Source organism: Lissotriton vulgaris, chromosome 7 (assembly GCF_964263255.1).
Source record: "Lissotriton vulgaris chromosome 7, aLisVul1.2, whole genome shotgun sequence".
Classification (NCBI taxonomy): Eukaryota; Metazoa; Chordata; class Amphibia; order Caudata; family Salamandridae; genus Lissotriton; species Lissotriton vulgaris.
The window spans coordinates 435416404-435432638 of NC_141695.1; the positions used below are offsets into that span (position 1 = coordinate 435416404).

The following is a 16235-nucleotide window of genomic DNA, read 5'->3' on the forward strand; positions in this document are numbered from 1 at the left end:
TGTCTTGGAAATGGTACCACAATTAGGTTAGCGGAAGCACAGCCGGCTCCCCCAGAGGGAACACCGAACAGGGAGATGTACATTAAATTTGGCCTTCCTCCTATTATGTACAGCAAATTATGGCATAAGTATACAAGAACTGACCCTGAATTGCAATGGCCTCTACATGGGTCGTTCGATTTACGTAAAGTACAGTTTGTGGAGAAATGTTTGTTTCAACGCAGGTCTAGACAAAACATGTTTGATTGTGTGCGAATGTGGGAGAAAGCGGTGCGCGAGCTAATGAAGCGTGAAGTTGCCTTGACGGACAAAGAGCAGCGCAAGGCTGCTCGGGATAAGGCTTTACAGCTTGAGGAGAAAGAGGCTCAGGAGAAAAGAGAGAGGGAGGAACGGGAACGTAAATTGCAAACGACTGGTCAATTTCCTATTCGTCGACGGCTTTATCCTGTCCTTAATAATGAAATTGATGATTTTTCATTGCTAGATCGGTCACCGCCTTCGTACGTTTCGCCAACGGCTCCAGCTGAAGATTCGGGAGATGATGGGCAGGATAAGTCGGAAAAGAAGGGTATATCCGCTCTCAGGTTTACTACGGAGAGGTCCGCACATTTACGTAGTTGGGCTCGTAAAGTGAATAGGAAATGTGTTTCTCAGGATGAGGTGATTGCGGAGAGGGGTAAATGGTCGGATCTTGAATTAATGTACTTTTTGTCTAGTTTGGCGGATGAAGTTGTTGCCGCGTATCGTGACCTTTCAGATACGTTAGAACCTAAAGCTTTGTCAGTGCATCGTGAGAACTTGGATAAAGGTTTATTTGATCTTGCAGATGTTGACGGCCTATTCAAGCAACTGATCCAGCTGCGAGATGAGACAACCAGATTGCGGGAGGAGCGGAAAAGGAGGCAAAAGGAGTCCGAATCGGAGAATAGCGGGCAGATTAAGGAGTGTTCTCTCCGGGGTTCAGATAAGAGTTCTGCATTGCATGTTATGCCTATGCGTGAAGCCGCGCCCTTGTATGTTCCACCTAAAGGGGAAGGTACAGATGATGATAAATCGTCAAAGGATGCGAAAGGGTATTTTGTATATAACTGGGTATACACGCCTTGGAATAGAGCAGATGTTATGGCATTGAAAAATTCCCTACCTGACCTTCGAAAAAATCCGGCGGCATTTTATGAAGGGGTGGAAGGGGCTATTTCGTCTTGTGTGATGACTCTTGTTGACATAGATTTGTTTTTTGGGCTAATTCTTCCACCCGATATGTGGAGGCAAATTCGTAAAAATAATGATGAAACAATACTGGGGGGGACATGGAAAGAAATAAATGCTGCCGATTTAGATAGGGAACCGGCATGTAAGCCTTGTCAGTTGATTTTAGATCTTCCAGCGGCTATCTTGATTAAATTAAAAACGCTTGTTCCTTCTAAAAAGATCGATTGGACTATGTTAACTTCGTGCAAACAAAAGCCCGATGAAACAGTTTCAGATTTCTTTACACGCTTCGAGGAGGCATTCCATGATTACAGTGGTCAATCTTTAACAGACGATACGGGTCGGCATTTGTTCGTAGATAAGTATGTGGCTAATCTCCTACCGGAGATTGCAAAGCGATTGAAATCGAGTGAAAGTTCCGGGGCCACGGCGACCCCTGCGTCTTTGTTAACTATGGCTCAGTATTATGAGCGGCAGGAGTTGGAGACTAAAGAAAGTGTTGATAAGAAGGCAAAAGAATTGAAAACGAAGGTGATGTTGGCACAGGTTCGGGGAACACAGGGTAGAGGGAATGATAGAGGTAGACGAGGTGGAGGGAATACGTCGTATGGTCGTACGGATATAGCGGAGGATCAATGTGCCTACTGTAAGGAGTTTGGGCATTGGGCTGAAGATTGTCCGGTACTTCGTGAGCAGCGTAGCCAACGTGGTCGGGGAGGTGGTAGGTCGAGAGGAGGTTATACGGGAGCGAGAGGTGGCGGAAGTGATCGTGGAAGGGTTGAGGAAAGGGGCCGTGGCCAGGATGAACGTAACACGTTTGATAGACGAAATCAATATCAGATATCGGAGGGTGAGAATGTGGAGCACCAGGATTATGTGCATGCATAGGACTGCGTAGGATGGGGTAAGGAATCAATTGAAGTGCCGGTAGATCAGCAGGGTCCATATGTAACAGCGGGTATTCTGGGTTCTACTGATAAATTCCTAGTCGACACAGGAGCTACTCGTAGCGCTTTGTCGAAAAACTTGGTTCCGAGGGCTCCCCTGTCTGGCGAAATGATTACATGTGTAGGGTTCGATGGCACACCCTCCCCTAGCCCATTGTCAAAGCCCCTTGCACTATGTCTTGACAAATTTTTTAGTTTTGGTCAATTTTTGTTGTCGCCCCATACACCAGATAATATCTTGGGCATTGATTTGCTTAAATATTTTAGAGCAACGATACGGTGCGCTCCTGAGGGAGTGCGGGTTATCCTGAATGACAATTATCCTGACCCAGATAAGTTTTACACTATCTCAGACATTCCAGCTTTGGCCTCTCTACCGCACACGTTATGGGCGACCTCAGATACGGATGTGGGAGAGATGCGTATCCCACCAATACACATTACTGTTAAGGAGGGGGTCCCTCTACCACGAGTACCCCAGTATAAGATTTCGAGAGAAGGTGAAATTGCATTGACACATATTGTTTAGGATTTAATCTCTGCAGGGGTAGTGGAGGAGGTCCCTTATAATGTTTGCAACAGTCCTATTCTTCCGATCCTTAAAAGAGATACTGACGACAAAATCTATCGCTTTATTATTGACTTGAGAGAGGTTAACAAAATTGTCCTTCCCCAATACCCGGTGGTGTCCGATATTACAACATTGCTTACATTGGTGCCGCCAACGGCCACAACATTTAGTGTTATTGATTTGAAAAACGCGTTCTTTTCTATCCCTGTCCATCCTGATAGCAGATATTTGTTTGGCTTCACGTTAAATAATAAATCGTATAGATTTTGTCGTGTTCCCCAAGGTTATACTGAAAGCCCTAGCTTCTACAGCCAGGCTTTGAAAAGACAGCTAGATTCCTTTGAGTTGCAGACTGGCGTTGTTCTCATCCAGTATGTGGATGACCTTTTGCTTGCTGCAGACTCTTATGCACAATGTGAAGAAAGTACAATTGCGTTGCTTTCCTTTTTGGCACAGAACAATCATAAGGTTTCGAAAAAGAAGCTCCAATACTGTAGACCCCAGGTGACCTACCTCGGTCATCTGTTGTCTAAGGAGGGGCGTGCATTAACGTCCGATCGAATTCAAGCAATTTTAGATACACCAGTCCCCCGCACGCAGAGAGATGTACGTGCCTTTATAGGGTTGACGTCTTTTTGTAGACAGTGGATCATGGGTTTTTCACACATCATAAAACCTTTGCTAGCATTACTGTCCAAAGCTACACCAATGCCCCTTGAATGGACAGATGAATGTCAGTAGGCCTTTGAACAGTTGAGACAGGCCCTTTGTTCTGCACCCGTGTTAGGCACACCAGACTACACGAAGCTTTTCACATTGTACGTGCACGAGAATGATGGGTGCGCGTTGTCAGTGTTAGTACAAGTACACGGGGACAAGCAGAGACCATGTGCATACTTCTCTGCCATTCTTGATCCTGTAGCACGAGGGTTGCCTGGGTGTTTTCGAGCGGTAGCAGCAACAGCAGTAGCCATACGGCAGAGTGAGGGAATAGTGTTATCACATAAACTGCTGGTGTTAGTTCCTCACGCAGTAGATGCTCTACTAAATCAAACAAAGACCCAATACCTTACGAGTGCGCGACTAACGGGATATGAGCTGACACTTTTGGCGCCACACATTACACTGAAAAGATGTGCTACTCTGAACCCCGCCACTTTATTGCCCTATCCGGTTGAGGAGGGTCAGGAAGAAAAACATCACGATTGTGTTTTCCTGACCGAGGAACAGACAAAGGGTCGTGTTGACTTACAGGATGTGCCACTTCCAGATGTGGATGGGGAACTGTGGGTTGATGGATCGTGTTTAAGGCTGCCAGATGGTACGACTTCCGCAGCTTATGCGATCACGACACTTAAGACAGTGGTAGAAACAGCTAGGATACCACAGAAATCGGCTCAGGCAGCAGAGCTGATAGCCTTAACAAGAGCCTGCGAATTGAATGCTGGCCTATGTGTGAACATATACACAGACAGCCGGTACGCCGTCGGAGTAGCACATGACTTCGGGCTACTCTGGAGAGAGCGTGGGTTTCTGACATCTCACGGAGAACACATTATGCACGGAGAGCTAGTGCGTGATCTCCTAAACGCGTTGCTTGGCCCAAAGAAAGTAGCGATAGTAAAATGCAGTGCTCACAAAAAGATCACGGATAAAGTGGGCCAAGGAAATGCCTTCGCAGACAGCATAGCGAGACAAACGGCTATGTCCCGGACTAGCTCCCCTATGTATGTGACACAATCGCAGGCTGAGCGATGGAGTAACGCTAGAGCAGAAATATTGGATATTCAAAAATCGACTACTGAATCAGAACTTGCGGCATGGGCAACAGATGGGGTACTAGATGATGAGGGTTGTTGGAGAAGCAAAGATATGGAGAAATGGAAATTGCCTGCGGCTTACTTGCAGGCGATGGTCCAGATGACACATGGATTGGCACATGTCGGAGCCCTTGCAATCACTCGACTACTAACACGAGTTTGGGAACATCCCGAGATTGCTAATACAGCCAAGAGAGTAGTGCAGACCTGCCTGGTATGTTTGCAACACAATCCTGGAAAGGGGACCCATACTCCGAAAGGAGGGTTCGTTCCACCATCTGCACCATTTGAGGTACTCCAAATGGATTACATTCAACTTGAGCGCTGCAACAACCTGAAGTACGTCCTAGTGGTGGTATGTGCCTTTAGCAAATGGGTTGAGGCCTTCCCCACGAAAGACAACACAGCCCTGACAACGGCTAAGGTGTTGCTTAAGGAATTCTTTCCTCGCTTTGGAGTTTGCAAATTTCTGTGGAGCGATAATGGGCCTCATTTTGTTGGGAAGATTGTGGAGTATGTACTGAAGGGGTTAGGGATTCAGCAGAAGTTCCACGCTGTGTTCCACCCTCAGTCGGCAGGTCTGGTTGAACGGTATAATGCTACGTTAAAGCTTAAATTGGCCAAGATTGTGGCATCCACGTCGTTGAAGTGGCCTGATGCTTTGCCGTTAGCACTGCTCTCTCTTAGATCAGTACCCCATTCACGAACTGGCCTTACACCATATGAGGTGGTGTTTGGGCGCCCTATGAATATCTGGGGGGTGCCCAAGCCGCGATTAATACATGATGTGCCTTGTGTTATGATGAACGACTATTTGGCACGATTAACAAATGATTTGCTTTCTATTCATCAACAGGTTCGAGAAGCGCTCCCTGACAACTCTACTGGAGAGGGCCATGATCTTCGCCCCGGCGACCATGTGATGATTCGGTCGTTTGAGAGAGCGAGCAGTTTGGAGCCAAGGTGGAAGGGCCCCGAACAGGTCCTCCTTGCGACCCGGACCGCTGTACGAGTGACCAACAGGAAGCGGTGGGTGCATTCGACACACTGCCGCCGTGTCTCTCCGGATCTGGTGACTCCTGCTGTGTTGACTGATTACAAAGAGATTCTGGAGAAAGAAAAGAGCCCAGCTGTGACATCGGCCGAAGTTGAGGGAGCCTTCCCGGACCACACTGTTGCCGGACGAGAGCACTACAACCTGCGTCCCCGATAAGAAGATTTTTGTTTTTATGACTGGTTGGTTACCGCTCCAGGTTTGTGAAACGGAAACCGGGAATTCCAAGGGGGGGGGATCAGTTCTGCCAGTGTAGCGACACCCGTCTTGGCCCGGAGAAGAAAACAACGGCTACCTCGGAGTTCAGCACCGTATTTTTCTTTTTTAGGTATACACACACGTGTATTTGAGACTTTGTGAACAATTTGAACTATTTGAGACTCTGTAAGAACTTTTTTTCGAACTATGGCATCACCAGCATCGCGAGATAAGCGAATCTTGGGTGCCATTCTCTTTGTTTTGACTATTGTGGTGATAGCTGTAATAGCCTGGGTAGTTGAACTTGTGGTACCTGCACGTGAACATTTGCTGCCGACTACCCCGGCTCCATCTGAACATTTTCACTTTACCTTACCCTACCATGAAGAACGACATCGGCAAACTTATTTGAACAACAGTTTTATTCAGATTCTACATCACACGCACAATATGACTAATACTTCAAATTGCTGGGTGTGTGGGATGTTACCGGGGCATCAGAAGAGAGGGGGCACCCCACTCATTCCACTCCCGTTCTCTCATAATGGATCCTGCAACGCCTGGTACACCCTCCTCTTTACTTTGAGATGGCCAACCAAAGGGGGGGTGCTTTTCCGTTTGAATAAAGTATGCTCCCATGACAAGGATGGGTTTCCGCGGGCTGAGGGTACTCGATTCGAATGGGAAGAGTACAGGCCCGACAACGTATCTGCCCCGCGTGTGTACAGCAATCAAAGAAATGTCAACGTATCCAGCTCACATGTTATCAATGTTATTGCTACTAAAGCCGACTTGTGTATTAGAAATAAAGGTTCGATTGCGGTAGGGAAAAGTGAATGCAACACTACACTCACTTTTGATAGCCCGAATGGCATTTCATTTATAGCATCTCGGAACACGTATTTTATCTGTGGAACGAAGGGTTATCATCAGCTTCCATTGGGATGGTTGGGCACGTGCTATGTATCGTTTGTACTGCCTCCTGTATTCATTGCCCCACCAATGTATCACAATAACTATATCTTGTACCACGACTTTGTTCTGAATAGAGTCAAGCGGACCGTTGTTCTGGATGACATAGACCAGACTGATACTGCCTTACAACAGTATGTGGATTTCAATTTGGGACTATTTTCCTTCGTGGGGGCCGCTTTGAACAGCCGGAAAATAAGACGATTGACACGTGTTGTCGAGGCTGTAGCGAATGACACTGCCATTGCTCTAGGAAATATCACTGAGGAACTTCAGATATCTAGGATAGTTACGCTCCAAAATAGGATGGTGTTGGACGTAGTTCTAGCTGATCGTGGGGGGGCATGCAGAATTATCGGAAGTAGCTGCTGTGTATACATACCTGACAATTCTCCATCTGTTTATGATGCCATATCAAAGCTCCATAAAATAGCAGCTGAGATACATCCGGACAATGGAACTTGGACACTTTCAGGATGGTTCTGGTCAATGCTTACTACATGGGGCTGGAAACTGTTAACGATTCTATGCATAATTGTGGGGGCACTGTTTTTTGTTTGCCTATGTATCCAATGTGGCCCTGCCTTATGTTCCATGTGCCTATCAGCTTGCATACCATCAAGACGAGCACTTGCCCATGACAAAATGATGCTTCATAAAGAAGTAACACAAATAATGTTAATAGACATCGAGGACGAACATCCTGACTATGTTCACTATGAGGTAGATTCAGCTAAACGCTAAAAGGGTCGTCTGTCGTAATTGGCATGGCCGCGTTAGCGATTAGCTGAAACTACACGTTTTCCTCCTTAACTTGGCCATATATGAAAAACGCCATTTTGAATGTTGCGGCGGCCATCTTAGACCATAAGCGGCCTCGTGGCCGGCGTGCCCTTTAGTCCTTTGTCCGTACCACTGACCACTTCAGTCTGCCCAGCAACAGGCTATTTTTAGTACTGGTCAGCTCGCACATGCGCAGTCCCTACTGACCAGTTACCCTTCAGGAATGTGCGCCAAACTGACCAGCGGAGTTGTGCCCCCAATGAGCTGGCTGTGTTCCAAAACATGACCATATATGTACATGAATGTGTCCTAACTTGTGCCGCCTATCTTTTATTGCCCCAAAACTGTATATAAATCGGGGTCACACCGGTGTTCGGTGTGATACCTCTTGCATTACCGAAGGGTGCTGTATGAGTGTACCACCACCCCATGGGGTCTTAATAAACTTGTTCTTTGACTTTTACAGTTTCCGTGCCAACAGTTCTTGAGTGTAAGTGGGTTACCTTTGGAGCATGTAGGCCTTGGGAACCCTGATTACTACATCTGGTTTCAGGGTGACAGGGGCTGGGGTGGCTCCAGGAGTCTGGTGAGTCAGCACTAGGCTGAATGGACCTATCTGCGTTTGGAGTGGTGGGAGGAGTAGCACCTGGACCTGAATATGGCTGTGCCTGCCTTCCACAATGCTGGCTCTGCCTCCTGTGGTGCGTCTGGTGAATCTGGCCCACACTGACAAAGCAAGAAGTTGTGCACTGGCAGAGTGCACATAGAACTGGTTTGGACTGGGTCCAGGACCCCTTACACATAAAGAACAAATACTTTTGGGGTATAAATATGAGATCTGAAACCCCTGAACCTTGGACTACTTCATGATCAAGAGGAACATGTTGCCAAAGAGGAAAGCTGAAGAGACTGAGGAGAAGTATTGCCCTTGCTTTGTGTCTGGGGTTGGCCTGCAGTTTGCTGTTTCTGCTGATGAGAGGGTCAAGGGGCTTTGCTGTGCGCTGTGTCCCCTGCTTGAAGAAGGATGTTGCTGTGTGCTGTGTCAATCTGAAGAAAAGTCTCCAAGGGCCTGAAAAGAGCTGACCCCCTGTTTCTGAAGTCTCAGGCACAAAAGGACTTCACCCCCAGCTTCCATGACTTCTTTGCTGGAAGTTCTGACCTGCCCTAAGGGGCCTGTAACTGTGTGTTAAAACACACAAGATGATGGAAGGAATGTTGCACAATGGCAAAACATTCACCCCCAGTCACAGATCTGGGTTTAATAAATCGTTATTTTGCTCACCAAGCCACCCCAGTTCAGACATGGCCATATGCAAATCAGTCTTGACCCTGTGCATCATGGGAACAGTCCAGCCCGAACTGCCAAGCCATGTCTTGCCTGGACCGGAATCAAGCATCCTAGGACTGGTTTCTGGCTATCAGCCGTCTTGAGCCAGGATAGCTTGACTTGAGTGGCTTAGTGAGCACGGGACTGTGTGTGAGGCCCTTCCTGCCAGGAGCTGGAAGCGAGACGCAATGAGGGAGAAGCGTGGCCCCGCCGTAGCAGCCACTGTCGCATCGTCAGGGAAGCGTGTCACCGCTGCCACGGTTCGCTGTCACATCACCGGAGAATCCTGTCGCTGGACAGTTGCATCGCTAAGAAAGCGTGTCGCGGCTACCGCTGATCGCCATCGCATCACGCGAGAAGCGTGTCGCAGGGCCTGTCGAGGCTCTAGAAGGCTACTGTTACCAGATGGTCTTTAATACTCTTACTTTTTTATAAAGTAAAGAGTGGGCGCTCAAAGTTAAGGTCACCTGAATTCAGTGTTGGCCAATGTTTCAAAATACACTTCCTTACTGCATTGGAAACGGGTGAGACTGTGGTGACGCAGACAGTTTTATTCCCATTGTTTCTTGTTTTGGGGCTCAGGAGTGTTTCCCTTGGGCAGTACCAGGCGCGTTTGAGTGCATTCTTGACCAGTTTGCGTGGGCAGCCTCTGCTGGTCAGTTTTTGGATAGTACTCTGGCCTCAATAAAGTAATCCTCTTTGTGATCACAATTGCGTCAGATACGTAGGAAGTGTGAATATGGAAGGGAATCCCGTAAGGCTCTGGGGTGGTGGCTGTCATAAGCTAGTAAGGTGTTTTTCTTCATAGGTTTACGATAGAGAGTTGTGTATAGTGTCTCATCATGTGCTATGATAGTCAAGTCAAGAAAGGCCACCTCCTGTTTGCTTCTAGGCAGGGTAAAGTTGAGACCATTGCTGTGAGTGTTCAGCCAGTCCTGGAACTCGAGAAGGGTCTTCTCAGTCCCTTTCCAAATAAGGAAGATATCATCAATGTATCTCTTCCATTCCAGTATGTTTGAAGAGAATGGGTTGAAGAAAGATAATATTCTCTGTTTTAAGCTAGTCCATATATAATATGGCAAAGTTTGGTGCAAAAACTGCGCCCATAGAAGCTCCCTTGACCTGTTGTTAAAAGTTGCCATTGAATAGGAAAATGTTGCGAGTGAGACAAATTTCAGTAAGTGGAGATTAAAAGAAGTCGGGACCGGATGGGGATGAGGTCTTGAATTGAGGATGATACCAATAATGTCAATACCCTCGTCTTGGGGGATGTTTGTGTAGAGTGACTCAACGCCAAGAGTACACAGAAAGCAGTGTTTCGGGTAAAAGGGGAGTCCCTCAATAAGGTTAACCATAGCCATGGTATCCTTAATGTATCACCGTGTGATGGGCACAAATGGCTCAAGAATGGAGCCACAACCAGATACAACAGGTGCGAGGTGACTTAGTGTTGAGATATATGAATTCATTTTTACTCAGGAATCCTCTGTAATGTCATGAATAAGTGTTTAAAGCTCCTTGATGGAATCAGAAGGAAGTGACAAGCAATGGTTTGAACTAGACAATTGCCTCTGGATTTCCTGTGTGTAGGTGTCAATATCCTGAATGACAATCCCACTTCCCTTGTCTGCTAGTTTGATAATTATATTTTCTGTTTTAGACCAGCTAGGGCATTTTTCTCAGCCAATGGGAGGTTGTATGGGATGTATCTGGGGCCCTGTTCTAATTCCTTGATGTCTTTAAGGACTAGCTTCTCAAATGTCTGGATCTCTACAGGTATGCTATTTTGCGGTGGGGAAAAGTAGAGGGTGGATGGAACGCAGTGTAAGCTGTGGGTGGTGTATATGGCTTGTGGAAGAAAAATGCTTGAAGGCATATCTTTCTAAAGAACCGTAGGAGTTCAATCAGTAGCTCAAGAAAGTTAGGTTTAATAGTGGGAGCAAAAGATAATTCCTTACTGATTAGGGCAATTTCTTTCTCTGATAGTTGATAATTTGAAAGATTAAAAATCGGAATAGAGTCAAACTCAGGCATGTTGTCAGTATTGGCAGTTGTAGTAGCTAACATGTCTGTGTAGTGTATAGATCTTCTTACCATTGGTCATTTCTCTGTTGTGTTTGTCTGTCTCCTGGTGCACTGAACCAGCGCGGGGCCGTGTCATCCCTCGGTTGGCTTGGCGTCCTTGATCTTTGTCTAAAAAATGAGTGTTGTTGCCCCTATTCCTGGATGTACTTGGGCCTTCAGTAGAATCTGAATTGTCAGATGATTCCGCAGAAATGTCAGAGAACCCTACAATGTATTTTTGATTGTGACTTTTGCTTATTCACATTTTTTCACTTTGAAAGTCACTTTCAAGTCACTTTACTGTGGTAAGGACATTGGCTGATTTCCCAGTACCCTGTCACGTCATGCTCACTCACCCTTTTCATGTAATGTTTCGCTTGAATTATTTGTGAATACAATGTTTGAATTGTCAATTGAGACACCAACAGGCCCAATCTTAATTGTGAAATTGTGGTATTATACTGACTTACCTTGTAAGGGACCACTGTCTCTTTTCACAAACTACCCTTGGTCCCTCCTGACTATAAGGGTTTCCTTGTTCCTTTTTCTGTACAAAACTTTTAAAGACATTCTACTGAGCATCTGTATGTTGGAGTTTTGTTGTTTTGGTCTTGTTTAGTTTAGATAAAGATATGTTATTTTTCTAAACTGGTGTGGTGTCCATTTGTGATGTTCTCACTGCGTTACTGTGAGTGTTGGTACAAATACTTTACACATTGCCTTTGGAATATGCCTGTCTGCTCGTGCCAAGATTCCAAGGGGTGAGCAGGGGTTATCTAAAGTGTGACTAGAAGCAAGGGTCCCTATTTGGACAAAGGTACCTACCTCTGCCAACTAGAGACCCCCAGTTCTAACAAAAAACATATAGCCAAAAATAAATTTTCTTTTAAAAGTAAAAAAATGAGCACTGTTACGCACCTAGGATGGGAGAAGGAAGACTACGGTCTTCATGGTTATCAAAAGCCAATAATGAGTACGCTACAATAGGTATGGAAAATACTATTCACAAATTCTGATTAACACTGGATGTTGGGGTTTTTTAACCACATTCAGATTGCAATTCAAACCAAGACTAAGGCAAATATTCATCGAAACATTCAGCGAAGGTCCAGGTGTATATTAGTGCACACAAGTGTCTATCAATTCGTAGCATAAATTAATGGGGTGATTCATAAAGAAATAATTTATATTCTAAACGAAGGATAAGAAAGTGGCTGAATGGCTGATAAATATACCATGAAAGAATCAGACTAGCTGTGAATGTTGGCATTAACACCCTCATTCATACAATGAAAATGTCAAATGATCACAATGTCACAAACATTCATACAATCGATGCGCAAGATTGGGTTCAGTAAAACAGTGAATGAATGTGGTGAATGGAATGGTGAGCCATCCATTCTTAATCAGATAGTCTATGAGATCCCACATTACATTTTAAGTGAATATCATAAGAATATAGTTAAGGTAGTGTCAAACTACTAACCTTGGATATTTAGAACTGTCAATGAAGGCCTTTTCGTCACTCTCTGCCTTCAGAAAGCTAATGAAGTTTCCATCAGATAGGGGTAAGAGCTGGAGACCCTGGAGGTCCTGGTATTGTTCGTCACTGATCACATACTCTAAAATCAATAGCTTCTGTCTGCTTGAGAGCCCATTCCAGGAGTTTTGTCGCAAGACCCCTCGGATGAATAAAGGGGTCGCCATTCTGAGCTTTTTGGAAGCCAACAAAAGTGTTCTCAAAATGTGTCCTGGGACTTTGACAAGAGGTTCTCCCACATGCAGAAGGAGTTCTTCCAAGGCTTGCTGTATGTCATCGTTCTGCATGTCAGGTAAGAAGATTGCTTCAGTTGCTTTCAAACACATGGAACTATCAGCAGCCGAATACAACACCTCCATCTGAAGCAGGTATTTGGCAATGTTTTCAGTCAGCCTTTGCCACCTCTCTTTGTGCATGGTCCGATTTGGGTCAGGCCAAATGCCATATGCCAACGAACTTGAGCCGTCCAAAGACCTTGCTAAAGACACAGCTGCCTGGACTGCCTGGCAATAGACGAGAGGTAAGATCTGCTCTACCAGCAGATAGTTCCACTGGGAAGAGTCATCATGTTGTTGATCTACCTCCACCCATTTTATGCTTCTTCTGTCATCAGTCAGGTCAAAGCTGGCATTGATTAAGATCGGGAGACCAGTCCTATTTTCTTCTCTGTCTGGGAGCGGCAAAAAGCAGCTGAGACGCCCACCACAGTAATTTCCACCCTCTTTAAGTAGGCAATATGCAAGGCCAATTGTGGGAATATTGTTTAATTTCTTTGCAAGGTCTTCCAAGACCTCAAAATTCCCATCTTTGATTGTACTAGCAATGACAAGCCAGTTACATACTTCATCAGGTCTACCAAAGCTATTCAGAGTAGAGGTCTTCACTGTCATTGAAGTGGTTAGCTTGGAGGAAGTGCAACTGATATTCTCTAGAGCTACATCACCCTGAACATCCATGCGGGTAGTCAGTATGTCTTTCACTGCTCCATCATGGCCAATAATTCTCAATGACACTTGAGTGACATTCCGAAGAAAGAGAAGGTTAATACTAGCATCCTTACTGAAGCACTCAAATAGCTCAGTAACCCTTTCTGTACTGTAAAGGTTGTCAGATATGTCAGAAGGATTTGACCGCAGTGGAAAACGGAAGAGCGTGCCCTTGAAGTAGCCAGTCTGCTTAATGTTGTCCCAATTACCATTGTCAATGGTGCTTAAAACATCCATGAACGGGAGAAATTGGTCTGAGAGTGATTCAACCTCCTTCCTGTCCTCCTTGTCCTGCAGGTTCCAAATGAAGCCTCCATCATCAAAGACTGTCCTTTGCGGATCTAGCATTCCAATGTGTCCACCACTGAACACCTCTGGAAGATCTGAGGATTCAATGCAAAGAGAGTGTGAGTGCAACAAACAAAAACCTTTACTGGGATATAAATACCTTTGATATCAACACAAAACTGGAATGTTAATAGTGCTCCATACATTTCATGTAATAGAGAACATTGATAGTACTGCCAAAGAGATAATGCCACTCTACAGCAAACTGTATAATCAATTCAATAACCTTATTCATAGGCCGATACCCATCCATAAAAGCAATATGTAAAAAGCATAAAATATGTGCATAAATATACAATAAAACGCAGGATAAAACAAAATTTACAATCAATAGACGATATAGCAAGATACCAGTGTGCAATAATTCAGAATTAAAAATAGATAAAAAGAATATTCACTTCCAATAGACTTATTTCCCCTGAGTTCATAGTATATCCAATAAAGAAAAACATGGAAGCAAAATCCCTATAGGATGGTAAACTATGGTTAGGTGAGACCAGGGTTGAGAGGGAGGACAAATACCTCATATTGAGTCTGCCATGCACTCCCCACCTACTCTAGCAAACATAAATAAGTCTTTATCTATTGTACTGATGTAGAAACACCGAACGTAGCATGTGAACAGGGTGCTTATCCTAGGATGATAATACATCTGCTCCCTGTATACCTTTACTATTGGAAAATTAGGGACATTTTCTTTCTCACATAAAACACAGTCCATAAAAAGGATGCAACACTACAGCAGACCTCCAAGGAAGGCAAATATTGTGTATATTGATATGCGGGTCGACAGTGGGTAAAGTGTAGGGGTCTTATAACAGGTTTAATTTATTGCTTCCTCTGGTCATTAAAAAAAGTACAAAAAAGCACCACACGCATAGTATTTTGTGCCATCGTGTCATCGTAGCGACACTCAGATGAAGTTATGTAGTGTAGTCCCAAAAGTACCCTGTAATGCAGGACCTTCGACGTTTACGTATAACATATACTATATGGGTGGCAAAATGATTCTGTACACCCCGCTACATATATTAGCCTATGGTATGCATTAGCTAGCTTGCAGTGCCACTAGACTCTCCTGCTATCAGAGAGATTAGTTTTGGCAACCTCAGAACACCAAAACCTCAAACTTGTGGAAACAATATATTACTTTTCACCCAGTCACTAGTGCAGTACATTGAATAAAAAGGAATAGTATTGTTCTACAATTTTTCAATAGTCATGAACACGTACATGAATAAGAAATGCATTTATAAAATAAAGTGCGTACTCCTAAGATGCCTGACTTGATGTACCTAAGTGTACCTAGCATGTGAGTAGCTGCTATAGAGCCTAAGAGCCTAAGAGCCAAGAATCTCACTAGGCTGTTAGTCGAACCCCATTACGTGAATAGTGAAAGTGTGGGACTTCGTCCTGGACTTGAGCTGGACACCCCACAAGGGATCGTCAGACCACTGTCAGCTGGAGCGATGGCATGCAGGAGCTGCATTGTCTCTGGTCAGTGTGTCAGCGTGTAGTCTTCGGTTCCTTCTGCTCTCTGATAGCAAGAGGTGCTGTATTTATACAGTCTATGTTCGTGTGTTCACCATTGTTCAGTATGAGGATGACGTTGGGGATTAAACCTTGTGCGTCGACGGGAGAGGTAAAGTGTAACCCTGGAGTGTGTACTCATCAGTTATTCATATGCGCTAAGGATGACGTCTTAGCAATATCGATCTGGCAGAACCCACCCTGTTCATGGAACTAGTTGAAAGGTTTAGTCAATAAAAGGCTGCAGACCTTATAAGGCGTGATGTCCGTATAAGGCATTCTGTCCTTATTTGGAGTTATGTCCTTATAAGGCTCGTTCATATGAAATAACGGTTTATAAAAAGCTGGAGAAATATCTAGTCCCGGTAATGGTCAGTGTGTTTACTGAGATCTTTGAATGCAGAAGGGAGATCCCCCCTTCATGGAATGATGTCATTGTCAGTCTGATCCTCAAAACAGATAAACCACCTAACTGTTGCAACTCCTACAGGCCCATCTCACTGTGTAACTCAGACTATAAGACTTTTGTGAAAATATTAGCAGGTAGGCTGAGTGGGGTGTTGGATGTACTGCTACATGAGGATCAGAAAGGCTTTGTGCGTGGTAGGGGAATTAAAGAATTAACGTATAACTTAATTGGAGCTAATGATATAGCAACCAAATTCAAAATGCCACTTGCAGTTATTAAAGTGGATGCAACTAAGGCTTTCGACAGTCAATTGGGTTTATCTGCACGAAAGTTTGCGGTTATATAACTTGGGGGAGAACTTCTGTAGGGCAATAGCACTCTTATATAAGAACCCCACAGCCAGGATTTTGGTAAATGGAAACATCTCAAATACTAATCTATAGGGGGACTAGGCAGGGGTGTCCGTTGTCCCCC

The 16235-nt window shown here is 44.9% G+C and overlaps 1 protein-coding gene across 1 annotated transcript in view; it reads right to left on the reverse strand.

The window, feature by feature from the left end:
• LOC147701799 (sacsin-like) overlaps positions 1-16235 on the reverse strand; it is a 305895-nt gene that overhangs the window by 151014 nt on the left and 138646 nt on the right. The window contains 1 exon segment of the mRNA XM_086930425.1: positions 12435-13857. Coding sequence (XP_086786551.1) covers positions 12435-13857 — 1423 coding nt within the window.